Genomic DNA, 25,777 nt, shown 5'->3' with positions numbered 1-25,777 from the left:
GCAAAATGTAAAATGTACTCACTACTACTAGTCCCATGGAAAATCAGCAACAGACATATGGGAATGAAAGGTCTTCATCATGCAGTAGCTCAAGCAGTAACCAAATAAATGCTCTGGTAACTGGTCAGCTCTCTGTGGACTTAATTTTTTTTTTTTAATTTTATTTATTTATTTATTTTTGGCTGCGTTGGGTCTTCATTGCTGCGCGAGGGCTTTTCTCTAGTTGCGGCGAGCGGGGGCTACTCTTCGTTGCAGTGCATGGACTTCTCATTGCGGTGGCTTCTCTTGTTGCGGAGCACAGGCCCTAAGCGCATGGGCTTCAGTAGTTGTGGCACGCAGGCTCAGTAGTTGTGGCTCACGGGCTCTAGAGCACAGGCTCAGTAGTTGTGGCGCACGGGCTTAGTTGCTCCGCGGCATGTGGGATCTTCCTGGACCAGGACTCAAACCCATGTCCCCTGCATTGGCAGGCGGATTCTTAACCACTGTGCCACCAGGGAAGCCCTATGGACTTAATTTTTAACTCTGCTAGGATTCTTTTCTCTCCAGATCATATTAGCACAACTCTCCTCCATTTGTAATCCAAAAACCCTGTTATCCCTACTGGAAATGCCACAGTGCTTTCCAACCATCCAAATCCTATGCACCCTTCAAGAAGAGCTCTCATCTCCTTTGTGAAATCCTCTTCTACTGGTCCAAAATATACTGATCTCTTCACTGCTAAATACTCGTATGCTTTGTAGTCTAAATTAGTGCTTCTTGGAAAGTCCCTGGTTGTCCAGTGGTTAGGATTCAGCACTCTCACTGCCGTGGCCTGGGTTCAATCCCTGGTTGGGGAACTAAGATCTCGCAAGCCATGAGGTACAGCTTAAACAAACAAACAAACAAACAAACAAACAAGTGCTTCTTGAACTGTGGTGAGATGTCTTTTTTTTTTAATTTTCTAATCCTTTGCGGACAGAGCCCTTTATAAAATGAAATTTAAATGAATTACCAGAATTTTTTTAAACATGTAAAATAGAAACCAAATTTTATTATAAATTTGACAGACATGTAACTTCTCTGTCAAATTTCTATAAAAGTTTCTAAAGCTTATTCTCAATTCCCGTACTTATATTCCAGCATAGTGGTAACAGTTCATGCTCCAGCATCAGTCTGCAGCCTGCACTTTGGGTTTTTTGTTTGTTTTTAAATTTTTATTTTATATTGGAGCATAGTTGATTAACAGTGTTGTGTTAGTTTCAGGTGTATGGCAAAGGGATTCCATTATTCTGCTCAATATTCTGCTCAATTTAGGTAATAACCTAAATGGGAAAAGAACAGACTGCACTTTGAATAGCACTGGTCTAAATGACTTAAAGCTTCAATCAATGAATATTTATTTAGAAAAAAAAATGAAATTTGAATTCAGCATTTGTATCTAAGCAGGACTCAGATATGAAAGGGGCAGTAACTCCAGAAAGTAGAGACTACGTGTACAAAGGCACAGAGGTGAGAAATGACATGGCATGTTGATGACACAATGAACTGAATAGTTCTCACTTGAGGGGCATGTACTGTTAGAGAGGGAATTGAAAACCAGGGAGGGTTTACAGAGGGAAAGATGAGCAAGGAAAAAGCACCAAACATTTCTAAAGAAGTACCATGAGAGAATCAGTTGTCTGAAAAAGTAAGTCGGTAGTAGAATCAAAGTTGGGACAGAGTGAGTGTGGACTCTACACTTACAGGGATTATAATATATTATACCTTTTTACATGTCCTCCAGAGCCTGGAGAAGTGCTCGGCACATGGTAGACAGTAAAGCAACTTCATTAAGCAGCAGGTATTAAACAATAATTGAAATTCTGTTAGAAGTACTAATTGAAGATATTCTACATTTATTTCAACTGACTCCTAAAACTTAAATAAAAAACAATGTACAGATACTTAGGCCTGTATAACAGTGAAGAAAACTAAGCTTGGAAAGAGCTGATCATTGGCCAGCAAGAGATTTCAACAAGTTTCTGAAAGACAAAAATAGAAGTGTATTGACAACTTAAACAGAACAGACTACACTAGCAGGAAGCTGCAATTGAGATGAAAGCTGATCTGCCCACTGGAACCCTAGAGGGATTCTAGGCTCAGGGATACCTGAGGAACTGTCTTAAAGGAGCATTAAGAAAGGAAGTAGCTAAGGACAGAGATGAACTAAAGATCTGAATATAGAAAAACTGTACCAAGTCAAATATTCCATGTCTACCTTCCTCTTCCACCTCTGCTCACAAAGCACACAAGGAGCCTTAATATTTACCCCCAGCCAAAAACAAGAGAGTAACTCTCCTTTGTGGCAAAAATGGCCAAATGTAGACCAAAATTCATACACTTCCTCCTATAACATAGAGTTGTCCCTAAGAAATAACTACTTAGCCAAAAACATCATTTCTCAGACCCCTCTTGTATCTAGGCACGACCATATGACTAGTTTTAGCCAATGGAATGTAAATAAAAGTAATGTGTCATTTCCCTGCCAAGGCAATTAAGAAGTGCCTTCTCTGTTCTCTCTTCCCCTTCCACTAGGAGGAGACAGAGAATCACAAGGAATTTTAAGGATGGCAGAATCACAAGACAGAAGAAATTCAGTGCACTAAATCACACGAAGGAAAGTTGCCTGCTAAGAGGAAGACCTTCATTGGACTAATAAAGAAGTAAAAAAAATGCTATTTTTTTTAGCCATTGAAATTTTCAGGTTTACTGGTTTCAGCAAATAGCATCCTTATTAATTATAGCCCCTTTTTAAAAAGGAAATAAGAAAGGGAGGGAGGGGAAAACATCACCAGAAAAATTAACTTTAAGCTATGGTTTTAGTGACCCAGAGCCAGGTGTTCCTCTTTGCGACATTTGGAAGACCAGCAGCCTGATAGTCGGCTATCCACCCACGCTAAAGGAAAGCCTGACAGCTGGCATGTTCCATCACACATACATATGAAGATGAAGAACTACGTCATTGGAACAAAAGGGATATGAATGATTATCACCAAGAGATCAGATGTGGTAGATTGAATTATGCTTGTAGTACCTTATCCTATGCAGCTAACAGCAACTAGCTCATGCTTTCAACATCTTGAAAGTTCCTTGCCCAATACTGCAACTTAATTAAACTGTCTTCCATGTTACCACAGACAAGTTTTATCAAACATTTTGCTACTACATAACGCAGCCATTTTTCCAGCCTCCTATAATAGTTTCCTTGCTAACCACCACCCAGTTCCAAAGCCAATGGGCATGCATTTTAAGTTTTCATTATAGCAGCACCCCACTCCTAGGTACCCATTTTTAAATTGATCAACCTTTTCCTGCAAAACAAGCAAACACAAAAATCTCAGTAACATACAAAAAATAAGCATATATTTCTCACTTGGAAATAAATTCTTTAGGTCAATTGGGGCATCTCTGTTTCAGGCTGTAGGTCAAGTTGACATCTTTTCCATGTTTCTCCATCTGGGGCTCTACAGTGTCCAGCAGATGCCTGGGACCTGTTTTATTACACAAAGATTGGAAACTCCCAGAGTGGCAAGTAGAAACATTTAATACCTCTTAAGGCCTAGGCTCAGAACTGGTATACTGTCACTTTTGCCCAAGTTCTTCTGGCCAAAGCAAGTCGCAAGACCAAGGAGTAAATATCTGCTAAAAGTTACCTAATCTGTCATAATCCATTCGCTTGTACACAGAAGATTAATATAAGAATCAAGACATAAAAAAAGATTAAATTTTGCCATCTGGTACAACATGGATGGAACCTGAGGGTATTGTGCCAAGTGAACAGGTCAGTCAGAGAAAGACAAATACTGTATGATTCCACTCACATGTGGAATATTTTAAAAATAACAAACAAAACAAAACAAAAAGCACACACACATAGATACAGAGAACAGACTGGTGGTTACCAGAGGTAAGGGGTGGTGGGGAGACACAATGGATAAAGAGGATCAAGTGTATGGTGATGGATGGAAACTAGACTTTCGGTGGTAAGCACTTTGTTGTGCATGAAGTCGACAAATTGTAATGTTGCACACATGAGATTTATGTAATTTTATAAACCAATGTTACATCAATAAATACACACACACACACACACCAAGAGAAAAACGTAAAATTACAATTAACTATCAAATATTGGTAGGAATTTGGGGGAGGGAAGGGGAAGTAACTGAATTAAATCTTCATCTTTTATAAAAGGAAGGAAATAGTGTTTAATCAATCAAGGAGTGTAGGTAAAAGCATATAATTTAAAGTTACCTAAAGAACAAACAACAAAATAGTTCAGATGTTTGTTTCTGGGGGCAGGCCTGACAATGGGAGGCAAGGAATGAAAAACTGTTGCTTTTCATCAAAAGTACTTTTGTACTACATTTTTTTGGTGCCATGTTCATGTAATACTCTAAGGAAAAAAAGTAATGAATTTATACTAGATGCTTCTTGCTTAAAGGCTAGATTTTAGAGAGAATATTCCTGTATATAAACTGAATACCATGGGGAAAAAAACCCTGTATCCTTCAAGTGAAGGGAAATTTTGTTATATTTTCCTTGTGGGGCAAAAGCATATGAGTTCCCCCTTAATATTCAATATAAGTGAAGAAGTAGTTCACATTCTTAGAGAATGCAGTCAGGAGCTGATAAATTTTAATATTTAGAAATTTACTTAACATCACTTTGGCTTTAAAAAATTCTTAATATGGAAAAACTTACTTATAAAACTTGAGTGATCTATTGTTACTCACAGTATAAGGAATTGATATGAATACTACCCATTGAAAAGTATATAGGTACAACAAAATGAAGGTAGAAAGCAAACACTAATATATTATTTAAACAATAATTACAGACTACAGATAGAAAATACAGGTCATTCAGGTCAACAAGTCTTTCCAACCACAGCAGACATCACAAATCAAACATGGCACTCTTCCCAGCAGAACAAGGGAACAATCTCAAATTCCAAAATCCTTCTCAACACAGTACTACTACTCAGCCTCCAAAACTGTTTAGAGTTGGCATATCAAGTGAAACTTTCTTGCCCTAGAGCAAAGCAACACTCCAATTAATGTTTGCTGTATGAAAATATTCACTTCATTTCACCTTTTCGGCACTTAAAAGGCTTAAGAGATTTTTCCAGAGGATTAAATATTAAATTCTGCAATGAGAACATTGTGGTAATTGACCATGAAGAATATATCTCTTCATGACAGAGTCTCATGGCTATTCAACTAGGATAACCTGGAAGTCTGATGAGTACTCCAGGAGTAAGGGAAGCCAAATAGACTATCTGAACACTATTCAACAACTATTTAAAAGATCAGTTGACAGCTTAGGCCATTTTTGTTCTATACAGAGTTCTAGGCATCTCTGGATAAAAAGTTACTGAGCCATGGTATCTAGTAGATAGATTTTAGAGTGGTTGCTGGCTCACACCCTGTTTGGAACAAAGCTCCTTCCTCTCTTCATCCAAATCCCTACATCCATCTGTCCAAAGCATTCAGCACATTACTCCATCCTCCCAAATTCAGCTAATTGGACTAGGGCAGGACTCTTTACCTTAAAGCAGCCAATTAACAGGAATACCATCAACTTTTTTTGCTGCCTATCTCCCAAAAATAACCCAGTCAGATCCTCACAAGAATTTCAACAGGAGACAAAGAACAAATTTGCAAATGATACTGGATACTGGAACTAGAAGACCATGTAGACTAGTAAGGGCCAACAGTTGGGCCCTATGCAAAATGAAAAAGCAAAGGAAGCCTACTGAAAAGGAGAGAGAGACTATGGAACAATTAGTTCCTGTTTTTAGTTCCCCATGTAGTCCCTGTGAGGATCAGGTGTGCTCTAATGCTTGTGTATGGATGTCCTCAAAACTCCCTAAAGTAACCAGGAAAAAAGAAAAAGAAAAAAAATCCCCTCATTACTTAAGCTAGTTAAGAAACTAAAGGAACCCAGTTAAAGTGACTGCTTAGAGACAGTACCCTTGGAGTGACAGTCCTATGAGGCCCACTGTGGGATATTCCCTGTATGTAATATAAGCTGTACAACTCAAACCAAGATCATTAAAATCAGCCAATTACTGATTTTGACCAGAAGTCAAGGAACACTATTGGCTGTATCAGCTGCATTAAAGATAGTGATATTTTTAATAACAAAAGGTACCCCTAAAAATACCCATCCTCTTGAATAAAAGGCAAGAAAACAGTAATGCTATAAAACAGACATTCAAGTTAAACCTCTTTTTCTTTCTTTTTCTTTAAACTCTGAAAGGAATGAATGAAAAAAATAGCTCTGGGAGTGGACTTAAAACACAGGAATTAGCTAGCAGGCCTAGCTCTTGGAACACAAAGTGGCCCCAGCCCACATGTATGAGAGCTATTTGGTTAAAAAGTTGTAACCAGGCATCCTGCAGACTAATCTGGTTTTGTTTGAATCTGGTGGTGTTTGCCCACGGAATATTTTTAATGCGAAAGCTAGCAATCAGGACATTTCATCTTTTAAAAAATTAGTATTTTAGTTTCTCTTGAAAAACTAGGAAATCTGGAAACACAGAGCCCAGTTTCCTACTGGGAAAAGCATCCTCTGGTAAGCCGCAGTCCTCCCCACTACCTATCACATTGCTTAGGACCCAATTCTTCTCTTATTGCTCCTGTCTCGTTTAGGATATGAGCTATCAATCCCTGCTTTATTGATATAGATCCTCCAGTTCACAAATCTGCACAACCAACTTGTGAGTGGCTTGCTTAAGATCAGTTCTGACATCAACAACATGGTGCAACTAGGAAAAAAAAAAAACAGACTTAGTCCTTTGTCCTGCATCCAGCTCACCAGTGCAGACTTTCCCTACCCTAAAGACAAATGCCTTTCAATCCTTCATTTCTTTTTCCTGTAATATGACCTCACTAGGAACCATTCCAAACTGTCAGACAAGGGTGGAGAGAAAGAATCAAGTTCCCAGCTCTATTCTCCCAGGAGGCTCCTGTGCCTCTAAGTAACTTTATGGGTGCAGATAATAGATAATTGGAAGGAAGTTACATCATCTCTACCTACCAAAAGTGTCTGAAACCCACACCCTGCTCAGAAAAAAAAAAAAAACTTTCAAAAAATGTTTGAATTTAGGCAGTTTGCATGTCTATTGGTAGCCTTGAACATCTTTTCATGATGTAGCTAAAATAAAATCTGTATCACAGGATTTTTTCTGTTATGAAATGTCAAGTGATTCAGCATAATAAAAGTTATATTTTTATAACTATTGTTTGGCAATGGAGAGAAAGCTAGAGTAAAAATATATTTAATATCCTAATAACCAAACTGGAAAAAGCATTAAGCTTAGTATGTTAGAAAAGGAAGAACATAAGAATATTGAATGTTTAATTTCTCTCCAGAAAAATACATTAACAGGAATTAAGGTATCTCTATAAAAGAATCAATCATAATAAACATAACAAGAAAAACGGAACAAACACTTGACCATCAACAGGCACGCCTATCAACCCACCAGGGTACATATCCGTCTTGATGTTATACTCTTATCCACCATTCGTTGCCTGGGTTTCAAATCCAAATAAGCATGGGTAGTTGCTATAGTGACAATATGCCACTTTTGGAACCAGAAGCTTAGTACTACTGAGTACTTATGGGCTTCATAACGTCAGTACTTCCTCCCACGCTTTGAATCATAGCTCAGACATTATAACTTCACAAAATGTGATTTCATTCTGTCCTTTAAAGAAGTCAATTGTGTTACTTTATCAAAAAGTTTACCAAAAATAATTTATAATTTACATAGTATAATAAATGTCAAGAGAAATAACCTAACTCACTTAACATGCTAAGAATATACATACTCAATAAGTACTTAATGGAATAATATTAAAGATGTTGGCTTAATAAAATAAATTGTATGCCATCATTGAAATGTACTGTGTTTTAACTGTAACTGAGCAAGATCATAACTTATTAATTCATGTCTTAGCTCATTGTTATTAATAGCAGTATTCCTATCATCCTTCATTTAATATGAAAATTAAATGAAGTTTTAAAAATTCAAAAACAACACTAAGAAGCTTAATTTTATTTTATAGCAGATTGACATAGAGGTCCTTCCTGACTTATAATGAGGTTATGTTCCAGTAAATCCATCATAAATTGAAAATGTCAAAAATGCATTTAATACACCTAACCTACCAAACATCATAGCTTAGCCTAGCCTACCTTAAACATGCTCAGAACACATTAGCTTACAGTTGGCTAATCATCTAACACAAAGCCTATTTTATAATAAAGTGTTGAATAGCTCATTTAATTTATTGTATACTGTTCTGAAGTGAAAAACAGAATGGCTTTTTAGTCTACTGGTTGTTTACCCTCAACATCATGGGGCCAACTGGGAGCTGTGGCTCACTGCCACTCCCCAGCATCATGAGAGAGTATCTTACCACGTATCACTAGCCCGGGAAAAGATCAAAATTCTAAGTATGGTTTCTACTGAATGCATATTGCTTTTGCACAACTGTAAAGTTGAAAAATCATAAGTAGAACCACCTACTTTAGAGACTACCTGTATTTTTATTTCCTTTAGGACCTACTCCTAATAATTAAAGATTAATTATTAATGGTATCCAAGGAGAAGGTAGTTTGTTGCTAGTAAAACACTAAGCATAAGTTAAAATATCGGTCTCAAATCAATCAGAGAATATCTCCAAATCATCAAAGAGTCAGAGACTAGGAACCTTCATACATTGCTGTTAGGACTGGAAAATGATACAATCACTTTAGAAAACAGTTTGGAAGTTTCTCCAAAAGTTACACATAGAACTATCAAACAACCTATCATTTTCACTTCTAGGTATCTACCCAAGAAAAATGAAAACATATGTTCACAAAAGACTTGGACATGAATACTTACAGAAACGGTGTTCATAATAGCCAAAAACTAGAAACCTAAATGTTAATCAGGGAATTCCCTGGCGGTCCAGTGGTTAGGACTTGCGCTTTCATTGCCAGGGCCTCAGTTCAATCCCTGATCAGGGAACTAAGCGTGGACAAAATAAATAAATAAATGTTAATCAACTGGTAAATAGGTAGACCAAAAATAAATAAATAAATAAAATGAAATTCTATTCAGCAATAAAAAGGAATGAATTAATGACACATGCTACATCATGGATGAACCTCAAAAATATTATGCTAAGTGAAAGAAGCCAGACACAAGAGATCGTATATTGTATGATTCCATTTATATCAAATGTTCAGAAAAGGCAAATTTATAGAGATGGAAAGTGCATTAGTGGCTGCCTGGAGGAAGAAGTGAGGATTAGCTGTAAATGGGTATGTGGAATCTTATTAAAGGGATGAAAATGTTCTAAAACCGATTTACAGTGTTGGTTGTACCATTTGATAAAATTACTAAATTGTTAAGATGTATACTTGAAATGAATGAATTATACATGAAAAATATATCTCAGTAAAATAGGGTTTTTTTTAAAAAAGTCAGAGAACATCAGAGTTGCAGGGAACCTTGCCAAAACTCTCTACTTATACAGATGAAGAAAGTGCGGTCCCAAAGGGTTAAGCAACTTGTTTAAATGTCACCCAGCTAGTCACGACAAAAGTAAAAAAGAAAAAAGACCAAACTCCAGCCTCACGTTCCCACCCAGTCCAGTGTTACCTCTACTAAAAATGCTCAAGGAATTTTTAAAAATTATAATAATAATTACATAGATTTCTTTGTGAAGAGTTCTAGAAGTATCAAAATCTGAGAACTGAAAAGAATGATTGATTAAAACATAACAAAAATGTTATGAGAATGTGTTCAGAAAAAATAAAAGCTAGAAAAACTCGTTTGTCACTCTTTGAAGCCATATAACTTACTTTCAAAACTGGTAATAAAAGAAAAAGAACTAAGCATTTTTTCTGCCTTTTCAATAGGAGCTGTATTTCAGGGTAACTAAATGTTGCCAGTTTGTGAAAGAAAGCTTCTCTTATACAGAAGAATGCAAATTAATAAATGTAGATAGAATGAAAGAATTAGAAATTATCATTTTGGAACCCATAATACAATTAAGATTCAGGCAAGAATTATCAATTATTGTTAAGGCCATTAAGTGAATGGTTGATGGAGAAGTTGGACATTTGTAAAAAATAAAATCTCACAGATTTTGTTTTAAGGTTTAACAAAACACAGAACTTTATATGGAGGAAGATCAAAATTAACCTAATCAAGCCTTTAGCATTAATGTCCCGGTTTGTTAGAAATTCAGGTACTAGAACAGTAAGCTAAACACCAAGAGAAAGTAGTCAAACAATTACAGAAAGGGAGATATTCTACAGGACAATAAGCCTCCTCTCTTTAGCTAATCAGAGACAAAAAAAAAGAAAAAAGTGTGTGTTGGGCGGTGACTATTCTAGATTAAAAGAGACTTGAAATACAAACAAAAACAAGTGTGGTCCTTAATCGGATCCTGGTTTGGACAAAACAGCTATAAAGAACATTTGGGAGATAACTAGATAAATTTGAAGCTGGGTTATTAGATAACAGAAGTTATTTAAGTGTGATAATATTATTTTTGTTATATAGTAATATGCTTTTAGAGATGCATACTGAAGTACTTATAAGTGGGAGATCCAGATGTCCATGGTTCACTTCAAAATATTTCAGTGAGTTTAAAATATAAAAAATTTAGGGCCTCCCTGGTGGCGCAGTGGTTGAGAGTCCGCCTGCCGATGCAGGGGATACGGGTTCGTGCCCCGGTCTGGGAGGATCCCATATGCCGCGGAGCGGCTGGGCCCGTGAGCCATGGCCGCTGAGCCTGTGCGTCCGGAGCCTGTGTTCCGCAACGGGAGAGGCCACAACAGTGAGAGGCCCGCGTACAGCAAAAAAAAAAAAAAAAAAAAAAAATTTAAATCCAAGACTCAACTTCCTAATTCACTACTGTTTCTATTAGTGATCATTCATAAAAATATAATAATAATTACATAGAAGAATCTTGCAGACAAGAGGTTCAGAGAAGTGAGCCACCACGAAGGCTAGCTTTTTTCTTTTTTTTCTACAGGTACCAAAATGAAGATAACATATCACTGGCAACGTGGTATGTGCAAGACACCAAAAGTCATCAAAGCACCATGAATGGAGAGTTTTGCCTTCAAAGAGCTAAAAATATCTAGTTGGACAGCTTCTTGGAGTTAATCACTAGAAAACTAGGCTGTTCCAAGATCATAGTTAAGGCTTTGAAGCGGCAGCCTCGCTAAAGCAATCCTCAATTATTACATAAAATCACTTACTCCTTTTCTGACTTCACTGCCCCTTACAATCAGTTAACTACTTCCCAAGTTGCGATGAAGTTAAGATACACTCTTTCGAAAATCCCTCTCTCAAATTAGGGGCGCCAAGCTAAAGAAAACCTTTACCCTAACAATCAGCTTCTTTACACCTAGGGCCTCAAAACCGGGAACTCGGAGCCTCCCTCAAACCGCGGAGAAGAGGCCGATTATCAACCAACAAACCTAACTCATTCGCCTTTTTTTCCTCCTCTCCCTCTAAATCCAAAGGGTGGCGCTGTCCTCACTCCTTCCCCACACACCAGGTGTACGCGCAGGTCCACTTCGAGGTCCGAACAAGGAATAGGGGGTGTCCACTCGCGACCTCTGTCCGGCCTCCAGCCGCCCCGCCCCACGCTTCTCCTCTACGCGACCCAGCCCCTCCGGGGAAGCCCGCGACTGCGCCCGCTCCCCATCCTTAGCGGCTCTCTCTCAGAAACTCTCAACAATACTCCGGGCAGGTGGGACGGCTGAGAAAGACCCAAGCCACCACTCTGGCTCTTGAGTCCTCAGCCCAGCAACAGAGAAACGTATAATGAGAAACGTCACGAGCCCTTGCACCAACGCGAGTTCCGCCACTTCCACCGCCTGAATACCCAAGTTAACCGACTTACAGACTTGACGGAACTCGGCGTCCTCTGTGAGACGGGAGGGGGCGCCCATCGCCGGCACCACCAGCGCTTCTCGCCCCGCCCCGCCGGTCGGCCTGCCTGCGTCAAGGATCACGTGCTGCGTCTCCCTTCCCTACCTTCCATCTGGCGCTCCCTTCTTCCGGAAGTCGCGCCCAGTCACGCAGGGCTCCTCCCACCACCGGTGACGTCAAACTCAGCTCCTACCACTGCTCTGCCTCCGCCTGCAGGCGCGGGGAGGGCTGCCGTTTCCTTACAATAAATCCTGCCGCTTCCGGGCCCCTAACCAGTCCAAGCGAGGGTTTTGAAGTTCCTGAGTATGCAGGCCTCGGATGCGCATGAGTAGAGTTTGAGAGGCCGGAGCCTGGCTATCTGGAGGCCACCCCCGCAGAGGCCATTCCCCCTCTCCGCAACTTGTGCTGCACTTGGTTCCGCCGAGACCCACGACGGTTCCGCCCCCTTCTTCCTTGTCATTGATGTTGTTGTTCTTGTCAGTGCCGCAGCCCCGACCACCGGGAGCCCGAACCCGAGCCGGGGCCGCCCGGGTGGCGCGGTGGCGGCGGCAGCGGCTGCGGCTGCAGCAGCTGCGACGGCTGCGGGGGCTGCTCCGGGGACTGCGGGGGCGGCCGAGGACCGGCAGCCGGCGGCGGGGCCGAATGGCTCTGTGCGGGCAAGCGGCAGGCGCCGCGTCGCTGCCCAGCGAGCTAATCGTGCACATCTTCTCCTTCCTGTCCGCGTCCGACCGGCTACGGGCCTCGGCCTCCTGTTCGCACTGGCGCGAGTGCCTCTTCTACCCGGCTCTCTGGCCCCAGCTCCGCATCTGCCTCCGCGTCTCGCCCTCGGAGCAGCCACGGCTCGAATTCCTCATGCGCAAGTGCGGCTGGTTCGTGCGAGAGCTGCGCGTTGAATTCGCCGCGGAGAATTACCTGAGCGGCGGAGGCGGCCCGGGCGATGGAGGCCGCGTCGACACCAGGACTGGCGGGGAAGAAGTCGAAGCCCTGCAGCTCTCAACCCGTTGGCTGGAAGTGCTCCGCACCTACTTAGAGCTGGTGCTGTGTGTGCTGGTCAGCATCCGGAACAACAGGTAGGCTCTTCACGGCCCCTGCGTTCAACCTCTCCCCGCTCCTCCTCTCCGGGGCGCAGGGTCGCCTCCTTCCTCACACCTCGAAACAGATTCAGTGCGGATACGCCCCGCCCGCTTAAGCGTTGCTTTTTTTCAGTGACTGGGGGTGTCAGTTCTAATCCGGCGATTCCTTTGAGGTGGGAGGGCGTAACAGGACTCTTAATACTTTACAAACAGTGAAGGACTTAGTGTTTATCAGACAGCACTCCTGGCGCCTTCCAGGCACTGTCTCATCCATCCTTTCGGTAGCAGTGGGATGGAGTTAACAGGCGCCGTCATTCTTCATTTCACAGATGGGAGAGCTGAAGCTTGGAGGGTGAGGCCCAGAGTGAGTCTTGGGAGAAACAAACCATAATCCGGTTTTTTTTGTTTGTTTCTGAATCTATCCATTCAGAATAGTTCGTGGTGGGGGAAGGAGTAGGTATGCTACTGGTTTCTCATAGTTACAAGACTCTCCTTGCAAAAAATCTTTTGACAGCCATTTTCTTACCGGGAATAGTTTTGATTAACTAGGCCAGGCACAAAGAGTAGGAGGAGTGTTTGTTAAAGGGATTGGGGAACAGCCTGATCATCAGGACTGGAAGTCCCTCCCCTTTGCACCTCCAGACTCAGCTTATCCCCAGTGATTCACCTAAAAGTAGCACAGTACAGCTTGGTGTTTGCGTGTGTTGGGGGGAACTGGCCGGTGTCTGCAAAGAGTAAGCCCTAACGGTAGTGGTTTTGCATCAAGACTTTACTGTAATTTTGAGGCTAACTTCCTATGTTCTGGCCCATTGTCCTAATCAGTATTTTCCATTATTTATCTACCGCCCTCTCCAAAATCCTATTAATGTAGATTTTCTGTATCTGGATATTCTAATTAACCTTGCAATTAAACTATGAGGTAGAGGAAAGCTCAGAAGTTCAAAAAAGGAGCGACTTAGCAATAATAGTTTAGCAGTTTGCAAGTACTTTCACATTCACTATCTTAATTGATCCTTTCAATGACCCTGTGAGTTAGTCGGGACAGCTATTATTATCCCTATTTTATAGAAACGAAACTGAAGCAAGTGATGTGCACATTGTCATACAGCATTGTTTTTCTCTAAGAGCAGTGTTCTTCCTTTTGCAATAAATACATTATGTTGAACAGGGTGGAGTGAAGGTCCTGGTTTAATGCTAGGTGAGATAGATAGATATATATTCTTAATTCTGTGTTTGAATCACAAGGGTGGGAGATAAGCATATAGCTCCAAGTTGTATCTGGAGCATGGCTCCATCATTCCAGTGGGCTGTGTATTTCCCCAGCTTTTCACACCAAGCCATTTCATTTCATTACTTTGATTTTATGTGGCAAAAGAGGCTGTTCAAGGCTGTAAGTTGGTCTTGATCAGGTTGGAGACGCTTTGTCAGAGTTGAATGTACGGCTCGAGGCCCAACTGACCTAGAAGTTAGAAAGATTCAGTCAGGGAGCACTTACTACTGATGAGACCAATGTGGGGGTGGGGGGGATGGTTTGAATTCAGCAAGTATCAATTAGATTTTTCTTGAGATCAGATAAGAGTTCTGAGCAGCCATCTAAAAATGTGTGTCTTTTGTCCAAGTAAGAAGAAGTCTTACAAAGTGCCTGGTTCCTTTTAAGTGTTTTAATAACTGGATGGATAGGTTATATAGGCAAAACAGTGGTACAACACATCAACATTTGACATTGTTCTTTACATTTTCAAGTTAAATTTACAGCGGTTTTTCTTTATGATTTCTACCATTTTGTAGGTAGAAAAGGGGGATATGAAACCTACCAAGTCACAAGCTTTATGTTTCCAGGCTTTGTGTTGAATTTCTTTAAACAATTCATACAATTCAGACTGTTATTTTGTTGTATTCAGTTATTTTCATGTCTTTAAAGAAAAGAACTAAAGCCATAACCTTGAACTGTGGGAACTTTTCAAGGGTATTGTTCTGAGAGGATAATTGGCATTTTGTTTTGCTTGATTCCTGGGTTTCATATACACACGTACTCCCAAGAGTGACTATAGCCACCTTACCAATATCTTAGGTGTTAGGAACAAGTGATGAGTATCAAAGAGGTACAAAAATGCCTCGCAGAGGGTAAAATACAGTCCTCTACCTTCAGAGCTCACTTCTCTACAGGGGGCTAGGATACCTACCTTCTTGATCAACAGTAAGAGCAGAAATAAAATAAGTACTCATTCAACTGTGTTAGAGGTTAAATCGGCTGAGTTTCTTCTATAATTGTTCTACAGGAAATTGTACTTAGAAGTTCAAAACAACAAATTTAAATATGCATTTTTAGGATTTAACCTGTCAAGTTGAGTACTGCCTATTAAAATGCTGTATTTCAGACTCCTTAGGAAAAATGAAACTTCATGGACAATAAGATTTATGATAATAATAGCTAATAGACTCAGTCACTAAAAATACTTATTCTTAAACAGTAGGCATAGGTACTTTGTCATCATCTGGTTTATGCTTTCCTGGATTATATAAATATTTTGCATAAACCTTTTTTGGATGAAGAGATACCCAACAGACTCCTTACCTTAAAACTGACAAATTTAAAGTGGCTCCATGGGGACAGCTTCAAGGTCATTGAGAAGGAAGGAGACTAACCTGCTGAAGAAACTAATCTCCTCTGAGGGCTGCTGAGAGGAATTAGGGCACTCTTTAGTCCATAGGTCCATTCTTAACATGACAGAGAACTGATAGAGGATAGGAAGATGAAACTCAACAAAAGATTGTCAAAGTAAAATATTTTTTCTGTGTTAAAAGAAGCTGTTGAGCAGCTTTTGAATGAAGGGATTAAATTATTTCCATTTGAATGTGTTAGTTCCGAGGCAGCCTTGAAAGAGTTCACCCGATTTGATCAATTTATGTATGACCTAAGGTGATAGTTATAAAAAAGTCTAGTTTTTTTCCCTCCAAATATTGAGAGCTTACTATGTGCCAAAGCAGTGAAGACAAGCTCCCTGTTTCCATGGATTCAACATTCCAGAGGGAAAAGATAGGCAGAAACAAGTAAACAAAGATTATTTCGGTTGTGAAAGTAAAAGAAAATCTGAAAATAAAAGAGGACTATGTAATAGTGACTAGGTGGCAAAATGAGATAGAGTGGTGAGGGAAAAACCTCTTCTGAAAAGGACATTTGAGCTGCAGCCTGAACGACAAGAGTCACCAATCTGAAGATCTGAGAAAATAGCATTCCAAGCAGAAAAAAACAGCACCAACGCCTTAGGCCAGACAAATTTTGGGCCTGTTGAAGCACTACGAAAGAAAATATGGCAGGAGCATGTGAAGGGTGAAAAGTGGTGTCACAATGAGCTCTGAGATGTAGCAGGAGGAAGGAATGGTGCTGGTTAGGTGGGCTTGTGGAATAAAGTTTGGACTATATCCTAAGAATAGAAGAAGTCATTGAAAAAATTTTAAGGACAAGCGTAAAGTGATCTAATTTGCATTTTAAGACAATCATTCTGGTTGCTGTGTAATGAATAAATTTTAAGAATGAATAGAGAGGAAGCAGGGAGACTAAAGGGAAGCCGTTGCAATAATCTAGGCAAGAGATGATGGTAGCCTGGAGTATGGTGGAGCAAAAGAAGATTTTAAAAAGTGAATGGATTTGGAATATGTTTTGGAAGTAGAGCCAAGAAGACTTGCTGCTGGGATGTAGATAGAGGAAGGGAAGAATCAAATATTTTTCATTTCTCTGTAAAACTCACTCAGTTTTGTTGTCCTTAGTACTGTTAAAATTATCTTTTAGGGCTTCCCTGGTGGCGCAGTGCTTGAGAGTCCACCTGCCGATGCAGGGGACACGGGTTCGTGCCCTAGTCCGGGAAGATCCCACATGCCGCGGAGTGGCTGGGCCCGTGAGCCATGGCCGCTGAGCCTGCGCGTCCGGAGCCTGTGCTCCGCAACGGGAGAGGCCATAACAGTGAGAGGCCCGCGAACCGCAAAAAAAAAAAAAAAAAAAAAAATTATCTTTTAATAATATGTTAAATAACAATTTTAAATGTCAGTCTTATTTAAATAAACCTTTTTTTAATAACATCTGGGATTTGAGGATGATGATAATTCTTAGATAGTAATTAAGTAAGTGAATTTGTAAAGCAAATTCTGGGAAATTACTTTTAATTAATGGATCCTAAGAAAGCTAATAAGGAATACTATTATAGGCCCGTGACTTATTTCTGGAATCTCTAAAGCTGTGCCACTAGCCACATATAGCTATTTAAATTTTAATTACTTGAATAAAATTAAAGATTCAGTTAGTTTTACTTGCCACATTTCAAGTGCTCCATAGCCATATGTGGCTAGTGGCTACCATTTTGGACAGCATAGAATAGAGCATTTTCAGTATGGCAGAAAGTTCTGTTGGACAGCACTTCTCTAAAGTGTTTTTTTTCTTTGTTTGATTTGGCTGTGGACATTCATTAACGTTTCTGAGAGGAGGAAATATGTTATCAAAAAGTGTTATGTGACTGTAAACACATTTGATATTGAACATAGACTAAGAAAATTAGAAGTGATCTGAAAATTTCATGCAATGATGTAGATTACTTTAGCTTTTATCAGTTTAGAAAAGGAAAAAAATTGCATTCTGTGAGCTCCTTTACATCATTGAGAAAGACTTCAACCGTTTTAAGTGCATCTTTTTAAAGTACCAATTTCTTATATATTCTCCTTTTCCGTAGTTAATTAAACTTAGCTGTATTAACTCTAATTTAAGGTGGCTGTGTTTCACATTTTTACACTGATACTACTTATTACATCAAATAAATAATTTTGGATCCTCTGAAATGAAAGGAAACATGCTAGAGTTTCTGCCACGGATAAAGTTTGCCAATTCTGAACCACAGAAGAGAGAAAAGGTCTTCATGACCAAGACATCAGAAGCCTTTGGGTCTCAGTTGTACTAAACAGTCCAATAGAAATCCCAGAGAAAGATGAAGAGTGTTCAGCACTCTGCAGTTAGACCTTGAAGAATCTTTCTTAAGCTCATAGGATGTTAATATTGTTTTCAAAGAATTGTCCAATCTAACACATTGAATCTATATGTTGTAGGTTTTTGTAAAAGGCTGTCAGAAATTGTGTTGGTTGTTTGAGTCATAGGAAAATTCTTATGCTAGAAAGAGAATAAGATCTCTTTTCAGTGATTTTTAAAAAAAATTTTTTTGGAGTTTAGTTGATTTACAATGTTGTGTTAGTAGTCAGGTATACAGCAAAGTGAATCAGTTATACATATACATATATCCACTCTTTTTTAGATTCTTTTCCCATATAGGCCATTACAGAGTATTGAGTAGAGTTCCCTGTGCTATACAGTAGGTCCTTATTAGTTATCTATTTTACTGAATATATATAGTAGTGTGTATATGTCAATCCCAGTCTTCCAATTTATCCCCACCCCCCCCAATCCCCTGGTAACCATAGGTTTGTTTTCTGCATCTGTAACTCTATATCTGTTTTGTAGATAAGTTCATTTGTACCCTTTTTTTTTAGATTCCACATATAAGCAATATCATATGAAATTTATATATATATATTGAAGTGGTGTGTGTTTTTTTATTTTTTAAATTTTTTTATTGAAGTATAGTTGGTTTATAATATTGTTAGTTTCAGGTGTGCAGCAAAGTGATTCACTTGTATATTTTTTCAGATTATTTTCCATTATAGGTTTTTACAAGATATTGAATATAGTTCCCTGTGCTGTACAGTATATCCTTGTTGCCTACTTATTTTATGTATAGTAGTTTGTATCTGTTAATCCCATACCCCTAATTTATCCCTCCCTGCCTCCTTTTCCCCTTTGGTAACCATAAGTTTGTTTTCTATGTCTGTGAGTCTGTTTCTGTTTTATATATAGATACATTTGTATTATTTTTTAGATTCTACATGTAAGTGATAACATAATATTTGTCTTTCTCTATCTGAATTACTTAGCATGATATTCTCTAGGTCCATCCATGTTGCTGCAAATGGCAATATTTCATTCTTTTCTATGGATGAGTAATATTCCATTGTGTATGTATGCCACATCTTTTTAAACCAGTCATCTGTTGATGGGCCCTTGGGTTGTTTCCAATGTCTTGGCTTTTATAAATACTGCTGCTATGAACATTGGGGTACTTGTATCTTTTCAAATTGGAGTTTTCACTTTTCCAGACATATGCCTAAGAGTGAGATTGCTGGATCATATGGTAGATCTATTTTTAGTTTTTTAAGGAACCTCCCATACTGTTCTCCATAGTGGCTGTACCAATTTACATTCCCACCAACAGTGCAGGAGGGTTCCCTTTTCTCCATACCCTCTCCAGCATTTATTGTTTGTAGACTTTTTGATGATGGCCATTCTGACTGGTGTGAGGTGGTATCTCATTGTAGTTTTGATTTGCATTTCCCTAATAATTTGTGATGTTGAACATCTTTTCATGTGCCTCTTGGCCATCTGAATGTCTTCTTAGGTCTAAGAAGACCTCTACCGAACTGTCTGTTTAGGTCTTCTGCCCATTTTTTTATTGGGTTGTTTGGTTTTTTTTGATACTGAGTTGTATGAGCTGTTTGTATTCTTTGGAGATTAACCCCTTGTCAGTCACATCATTTACAAATATTTTCTCCCATTCTACAGGTTGTCTTTTGGTTTTGTTGATGGTTTCCTTTGCTGTGCAAATGCTTTTAAGTTTGATTAGGTCCCATTTGTTTATTTTCACTTTTATTTCTTTGCCTTGGGAGACTGATCTGAGAAAATATTGCTACAGTTAATGTCCAAGAATATTTTGCCACAGTTTATGTCCAAGAATATTTTGCCTATGTTCTCTTCTAAGAGTTATATGGTGTCGTGTCTTATACTAATGTCTTTAAACCATTTTGAGTTTATTTTTGTGTATGGTGTGAGGGAGTTTTCTAACTTCATTGATTTACATGTAGCTGTCCAGCTTTCCCAACACCACTTGTTGAAGAGTCTATCTTTTCTCCACTGTATATTCTTGCCTTCTTTGTTGTAGATTAATTGACCATAGGTGCGTGGGTTTATTTCTGGGCTCTCTTTTCTGTCCCATTGATCTATATGTCTGTTTTTGTGTCACTACCATTGTGTTTTGATTACTGTAGCTTTGTGGTATTGTCTGAAGTCTGGAACGGTTATCCCTCCAGCTTTGTTCTGTTTCCTCAGGATTGCTTTGGCAATTCTGCGTCTTCTGTAGTTCCATAAAAATTTTAGGATTATTTGTTCTAGTTCTGTGAAAAATGTAATGGGTATTTTGATAGGAATCACATTAAATTTGTAGATTGCTTTGGATAGTGTGGCCATTTTAACAATATTAAGTCTTCCAACCCAAGAGCATGAGATACCTTTCCATTTCTTTTAAGCAACTTCAGTTTCCTTTATCAGTGTTTTGTAGTTTTCAGTGTATAAGTCTTTCACCTCCTTGATTAGGCTTATTCCTAAATTTTTTTTGTCACAATTTTAAATGGGATTTTTTTTACTTTTTCTGATATTTCATTGTTTGTGTAAAGGAATGCAACAGATTTCTGTAAATTAATCTTGTATCCTGCTACCTTGATGAATTCACTTATTCTAATATTTCTTGTGTGGAGACTTTAGGGTTCTCTATGTAGAGTATCTTATCACCTGCAAGTAGTGACAGTTTTACCTCTTCTCTTCCAATTTGGATACCTTTTGTTTCTTTTTCCTGTCTGAGTTCTGTCACTAAGACTTCTAGTACAGTATTAAATAGAAATGGTGAGAGTGGGCATCCTTGTCTTATTCTTGAATTTAGTGGAAAGGCTTTCAGTTTTTCACTGTCGAGTATTATGTTGGCTGTGAGTTTGTTGTAAATGGTGTTTATTATGTTGAGATAAGTTCCCTGTATACCCATTTTTGTGAGAGTTTTTATCATGAATGTGTGTTGAATTTTGTCAAATGCTTTTTCTGCATCTGTTGAGATGATCATGTAGTTTTTGTCTTTCCTTTTGCTAATGCGGTGTATCACGTTGATAGATGTACATACGTTGAACCATCCTTGTGACCCTGGAATGAATCCAACTTGATCATGGTGTATGATCCTTTATATGTGTTGTTGGATTTGGTTTGCTGATTTTTTTTGAGAATTTTTGCATCTATATTCATCAAAGATACTGGCCTGTAATCTTTTTTAGTAGTGTCTTTGTTTGCTTTTGGTATCAGGGTGATGGTGGCTTCACAGAATGAACTTGGGAGTGTTCCCTCCTCTTCAATCTTGTGACATAGTATGAGAAGGACAGGTATAAGTTCTTATTTGTATGTTTGGTAGAATTCTCCAGTGAAGCTGTCTGGTCCTGGACTTTTGTTTGCAGGGAGTTTTTTTTTATTATTATTACAGGTTCTGTGTTCATCTTTAGTGATCAGTCTGTTCAAATTATGTTTCTTCTTGGCTGAATTTTGGTGGGCTCTGTGTTTCTAGAAACTTACCCATTTCTTCTAGGTTGTCCAGTTTTTTAAGTTGTATGTTTTTTGTACAACTTAAGTATGTATATTAATATACTATGTGTATAAAAACTATGGTTGAAAAGGTAAGTGCAAATCACAGGTCTTGGGAAGAGAATTTTCACTTCTCTGAGCAAATATGTTATTTTAGAGGTATTCCTAGTGTGTAATGTACCTGAAAACTGATCTACACTATAAATCCGTGATGTGTGAGGTATAGATAAAAAGCCCCTAGTTTTTGTCATAAATTAAGGTAAGTAAACTATTCAATATATTTATTGAATGCCAGGCCTTGTTCTAGTGACTGGGGATACAGCATTAATTAAAAAGCTGTGCCATCATTGAGTTTATTCTAGTGGAAAAACAAGACAAATAAATAAAATATATAGTATTACAGTTGGTAATACATGCTATGACACAAACTGAACCAGTGAAGGGAGATGGGAATGGTGGAGGTGGGAAGGAGTGTTGCTGTGTAAAATGGGGAATTTAAGGAAGTTCGTAACTGCTGAAGTAGTATTTGAAGGAAGGGAGGGACTAAGCCATGTGTGTGTCTCTCTCTGGAAAGTGATTCCTGGGAGAAGTAGCAGTAAGTGGAGGAGTGGCTCTGCAGTGGGACTATGACTGGCATGGTTAAGTAAAACAGCATAGAACCAATGAGATGTAGAAAAGTCAGCCAAGTAAGAGGGAGAGGTGATATGGAAATCAGTAGGCCTTTATTGGGCTTTATAAAGACTTTGACTCTAACTGACATGAGGAGCCATGAAAGGGCTTTGCGACAAGGAGTGACATGATCTAATAGTTCAAAAGGAATATTCTAGCTGCTTTTTTGGGAATAGTTTGTAGCAGGACAAGGGTAGAAGCAATGAGCTGGTTATGAGGCTACTGCAGTAACCCAGACAAGACATGATGGTGGCATGGACCAGGGTGGGAGCAGTGGAAGTGATAAGTAGTCTGATTCTGTATTTATTTTTATCTGGAGGCCTTCTAGAAGTAGAATGTAAGTATGAAGAATTAGATACAATTGTTCAGCTAACATTACAGTGCTCTTTTAATTGCTACTCCCTAAATATATCTATAAGGATATTTCCTTTGGCTGTTTTTATTCATTTTGTTTTCCTTTTGTGTTTAAAAAAAAAGAAGAAAAAAAGAAAAAAAAGGAAATACCTAGGCTTTGGACACAGTTTATTTTCTGAAAGCATGGCTTATCTTTGATATTTAGCTCCTTTACCACCAAATACTTTCAAGCAGGTCCCGGTTCATATAGGCCTTACATAAATTAGAATCAGTTTGTTGAATTTCCCCAGAAACTTCTTGGCGTTCCTTACTGCAGTCATTTGGATTTTTTTTTTTCTCTTCTCCTCCCTCACTTTCCTGCTTCATGTGAACCCATTACTCCTTGGAATTTGCCTAAGTCTGGCCCACATATGGGCTGTGGGTTCAAGATGGTAGGACTAAGTGGAAAAGAATAAGCAAGTGGTACTCTGCACAAGGCTTCTTCCCTTCCTTTGTCCCAAATCACTGGTCTTATCACTGTTAATGCTAGGTCAGGTAAATCTGTTTTTCTATCCAGAAACTCATCATGTGTACTCTTCTATTACATCTCTTAAGTGGACAAGGAAAAAGCAGGAAACAGGGGCCACACTTGAGCTACCTTTTAACCTGGTTTGTTACTCAGATGTTGCTGGTAACTTCCAAAAAGAATCTCATTCTTAGAAACCTCACAAAAGCAACTTTGGTTCAAGGCAAAGAAGAAAGGCTTCACCTGAGGCAACAAACTTTGATCTTCTGTATCTTAGATCCACCTTCTCAAGCCACACACCTTCTCCATACCAAAGTCGTAGTAGAGTCACCACCATGTTCATGGGGCTGGGTAAGGTCCAGTCATATTGCCAGTACTGCAGAGAGCTGAGTGGATGTGTTCTTGATGGTCCTTAAAATCCTAAACTAGTTCTCCCAGAGAAACAGCAGTATTGAACAACCATATGAGGTAGGCAGCAGTATTATCTCTATTTTAAGGATGGTGAAACTGAGACACAGAGTAGTTAAGTGAGCTTGCCATTTACACAATTAGAGAAATAACTGCCTTTTTTTTCTAATTTTTTAATGAAATTTTTGAACACACACAAAAACTAGACAGTGAACCTATCACCCAGATTCAGTATTTAAAGATTTTTGCCACGTTTGCTTTCTTTTATCTGTACTGAAGTATTTGAAAGGAAATCCAAGATATAGATGTCATTTTACACTGCACACTTCAATATAAAATTCTGAAAATTATGGACATTTTTATATATAACCACAGTGGCATCAATACACTCAACAAAGTTGTTGATAATTCTTTAGTCTCACCTGATTTTTTTTTTTTTTTTTTTTTCTTTTTGCGGTATGCGGGCCTCTCACTGTTGTGGCCTCTCCCGTTGCGGAGCACAGGCTCCGGACGCGCAGGCCCAGCGGCCATGGCTCACGGGCCCAGCCGCTCCGCGGCATATGGGATCCTCCCAGACCGGGGCACGAACCCGCATCCCCTGCATCGGCAGGCGGACTCCCAACCACTGCGCCACCAGGGAGGCCCTGATTTTTTTTAAATTAGTCTTTTTAAAACCTTTATTTCCACTCTAAGAGTCTAAACTCATAGACATTTGTAACTTAATCACAATAACTTTTCATGTAATTGGCACACAATACATATTTTGACAAGTGAATGAGCAAAGAGTAGGAGAGCAGTCTGTAGACTAAGTTTCTAAATTATAAGTACTTAACAATCTGACTTCACTCTGAATCCGGAACTGATAACTTTTAAAAATAGGATTAAAGAAGAATGCAATTAGGTTGAAGAAATTCATTCTCTTTTTGCAATAGTATTAGAAAGATTGATTATCAAACACTTTATGATTTTGTGCTCTTTCACAGCACATCTTAGGATTTGCAAAGGGACTATTAAGTAGGTTGTATCCTATTAATATTACCATAGGAACAGAGCTAAGTTGATTTGAAGAATTAAGATGAAAGAAAATATTTCTAACCAACTGAACTGTTTTCCCAGTATGTTTTTGTTACCTGCCTTTTGAGCAAAGGCATGTTGTGGACATTGTGCAGGAAAGAACTCAGTATTGTATACCTGGAACTAAAACAGAGATCTTTCAGACAGTCTCCTTATATTAACTTGTTAAATTTTACTACCATGCAGGGCATTGATTTTTTTTAAAGATTTTGATGTGAATTAAGCTCTTATGAAGGTGAAAGCTATGTAAAGCTAATCTAAAGTAAAAATTCACCAGAGGTAATTCTAGTAAAATGTGAAACATCCTTTTACAAAATTGGAATAATAATATATGTGTGGTTTTGAATAAACCTATAGCCAGACTCATCAAGAAAAATCTCAAACAACCTAAACTTACACCCAAAGAAACTAGAAAAAGAAGAGAAAACAAAACCTAAAGTCAGTAAAAGGAAATAAATAATAAAGGTCAGAGCAGAAATAAATGAAATAGAGACTGAAAAAACAATATAAAAGATCAATGAAACTAAGAGCTGGTTCTTTGAAAAGATAAATAAAATTGATAAACCTTTAGCCAGACTCAGCAAGAAAAAAGAGAGAGGGCCCAAATCAATAAAATCAGAAATGAAAAAGGAGAAGTTACAACCAAACACTACAGAAATACAAGGATCCTAAGAGATTACTACAAACAACTATACACCAACAAAGTGGACAAGCTAGAAGAAAAGGACAAATTCCTATATATGTGCACTCTCCCAAGACTGAACCAGGAAGAAGTAGAAAATATGAACAGACCAATGACTAGTAATGAAACTGAATTTCATTTTTTTAAAAAACAGCCAATAAACAAAAGTCCAGGACCAGATAGCTTCACAGGTGAATTCTACCAAATGTCTAGAAAAGAGTTAACACCTATGCTCTCAAAGTGTTCCAAAAAATTGCAGAGGAAGGAACACTTCCAAACCCATTCTATGAGGGCAGCAGCATCCTGATACCAAAGTCAGAAAAAGACACCACCCTGATACCAAAACCAGAAAATGACACCACAAGAAAAGAAAATTACAGGCCACAGTAATTTTCAAATTTCTGTGTTGATCACTCATCAACACAGATGCAAAAGTCCTCAACAGAATATTAGCAAACTGAATTCAACAATACATTAAAAGGATCATACACCATGATCAAGTGGGATTTATCCTAGGGGTGCAAGAATGGTTCATTATCCATATATCAATCAA

At 38.7% G+C, this 25,777-nt stretch overlaps 1 protein-coding gene across 1 annotated transcript in view; it reads left to right on the top strand.

The window, feature by feature from the left end:
* Positions 1–12,271: 12,271 nt before the first annotated feature.
* Positions 12,272–25,777, top strand: part of FBXO33 (F-box protein 33) — a 31,429-nt gene continuing 17,923 nt past the window's right edge. The window contains exon 1 of the mRNA XM_082616935.1: positions 12,272–13,044. Within this exon, the coding sequence (XP_082473061.1) occupies positions 12,437–13,044 (608 nt within the window). The 5' untranslated portion in view covers positions 12,272–12,436. The remainder of the gene's footprint in view (positions 13,045–25,777) is intronic.

The sequence above is a fragment of the Mesoplodon mirus genome (genome assembly GCF_964341445.2).
Source record: "Mesoplodon mirus genome assembly, chromosome: 4".
NCBI classification, from domain to species: domain Eukaryota; kingdom Metazoa; phylum Chordata; class Mammalia; order Artiodactyla; family Ziphiidae; genus Mesoplodon; species Mesoplodon mirus.
This window is presented reverse-complemented; position numbering and strand designations above follow the sequence as displayed.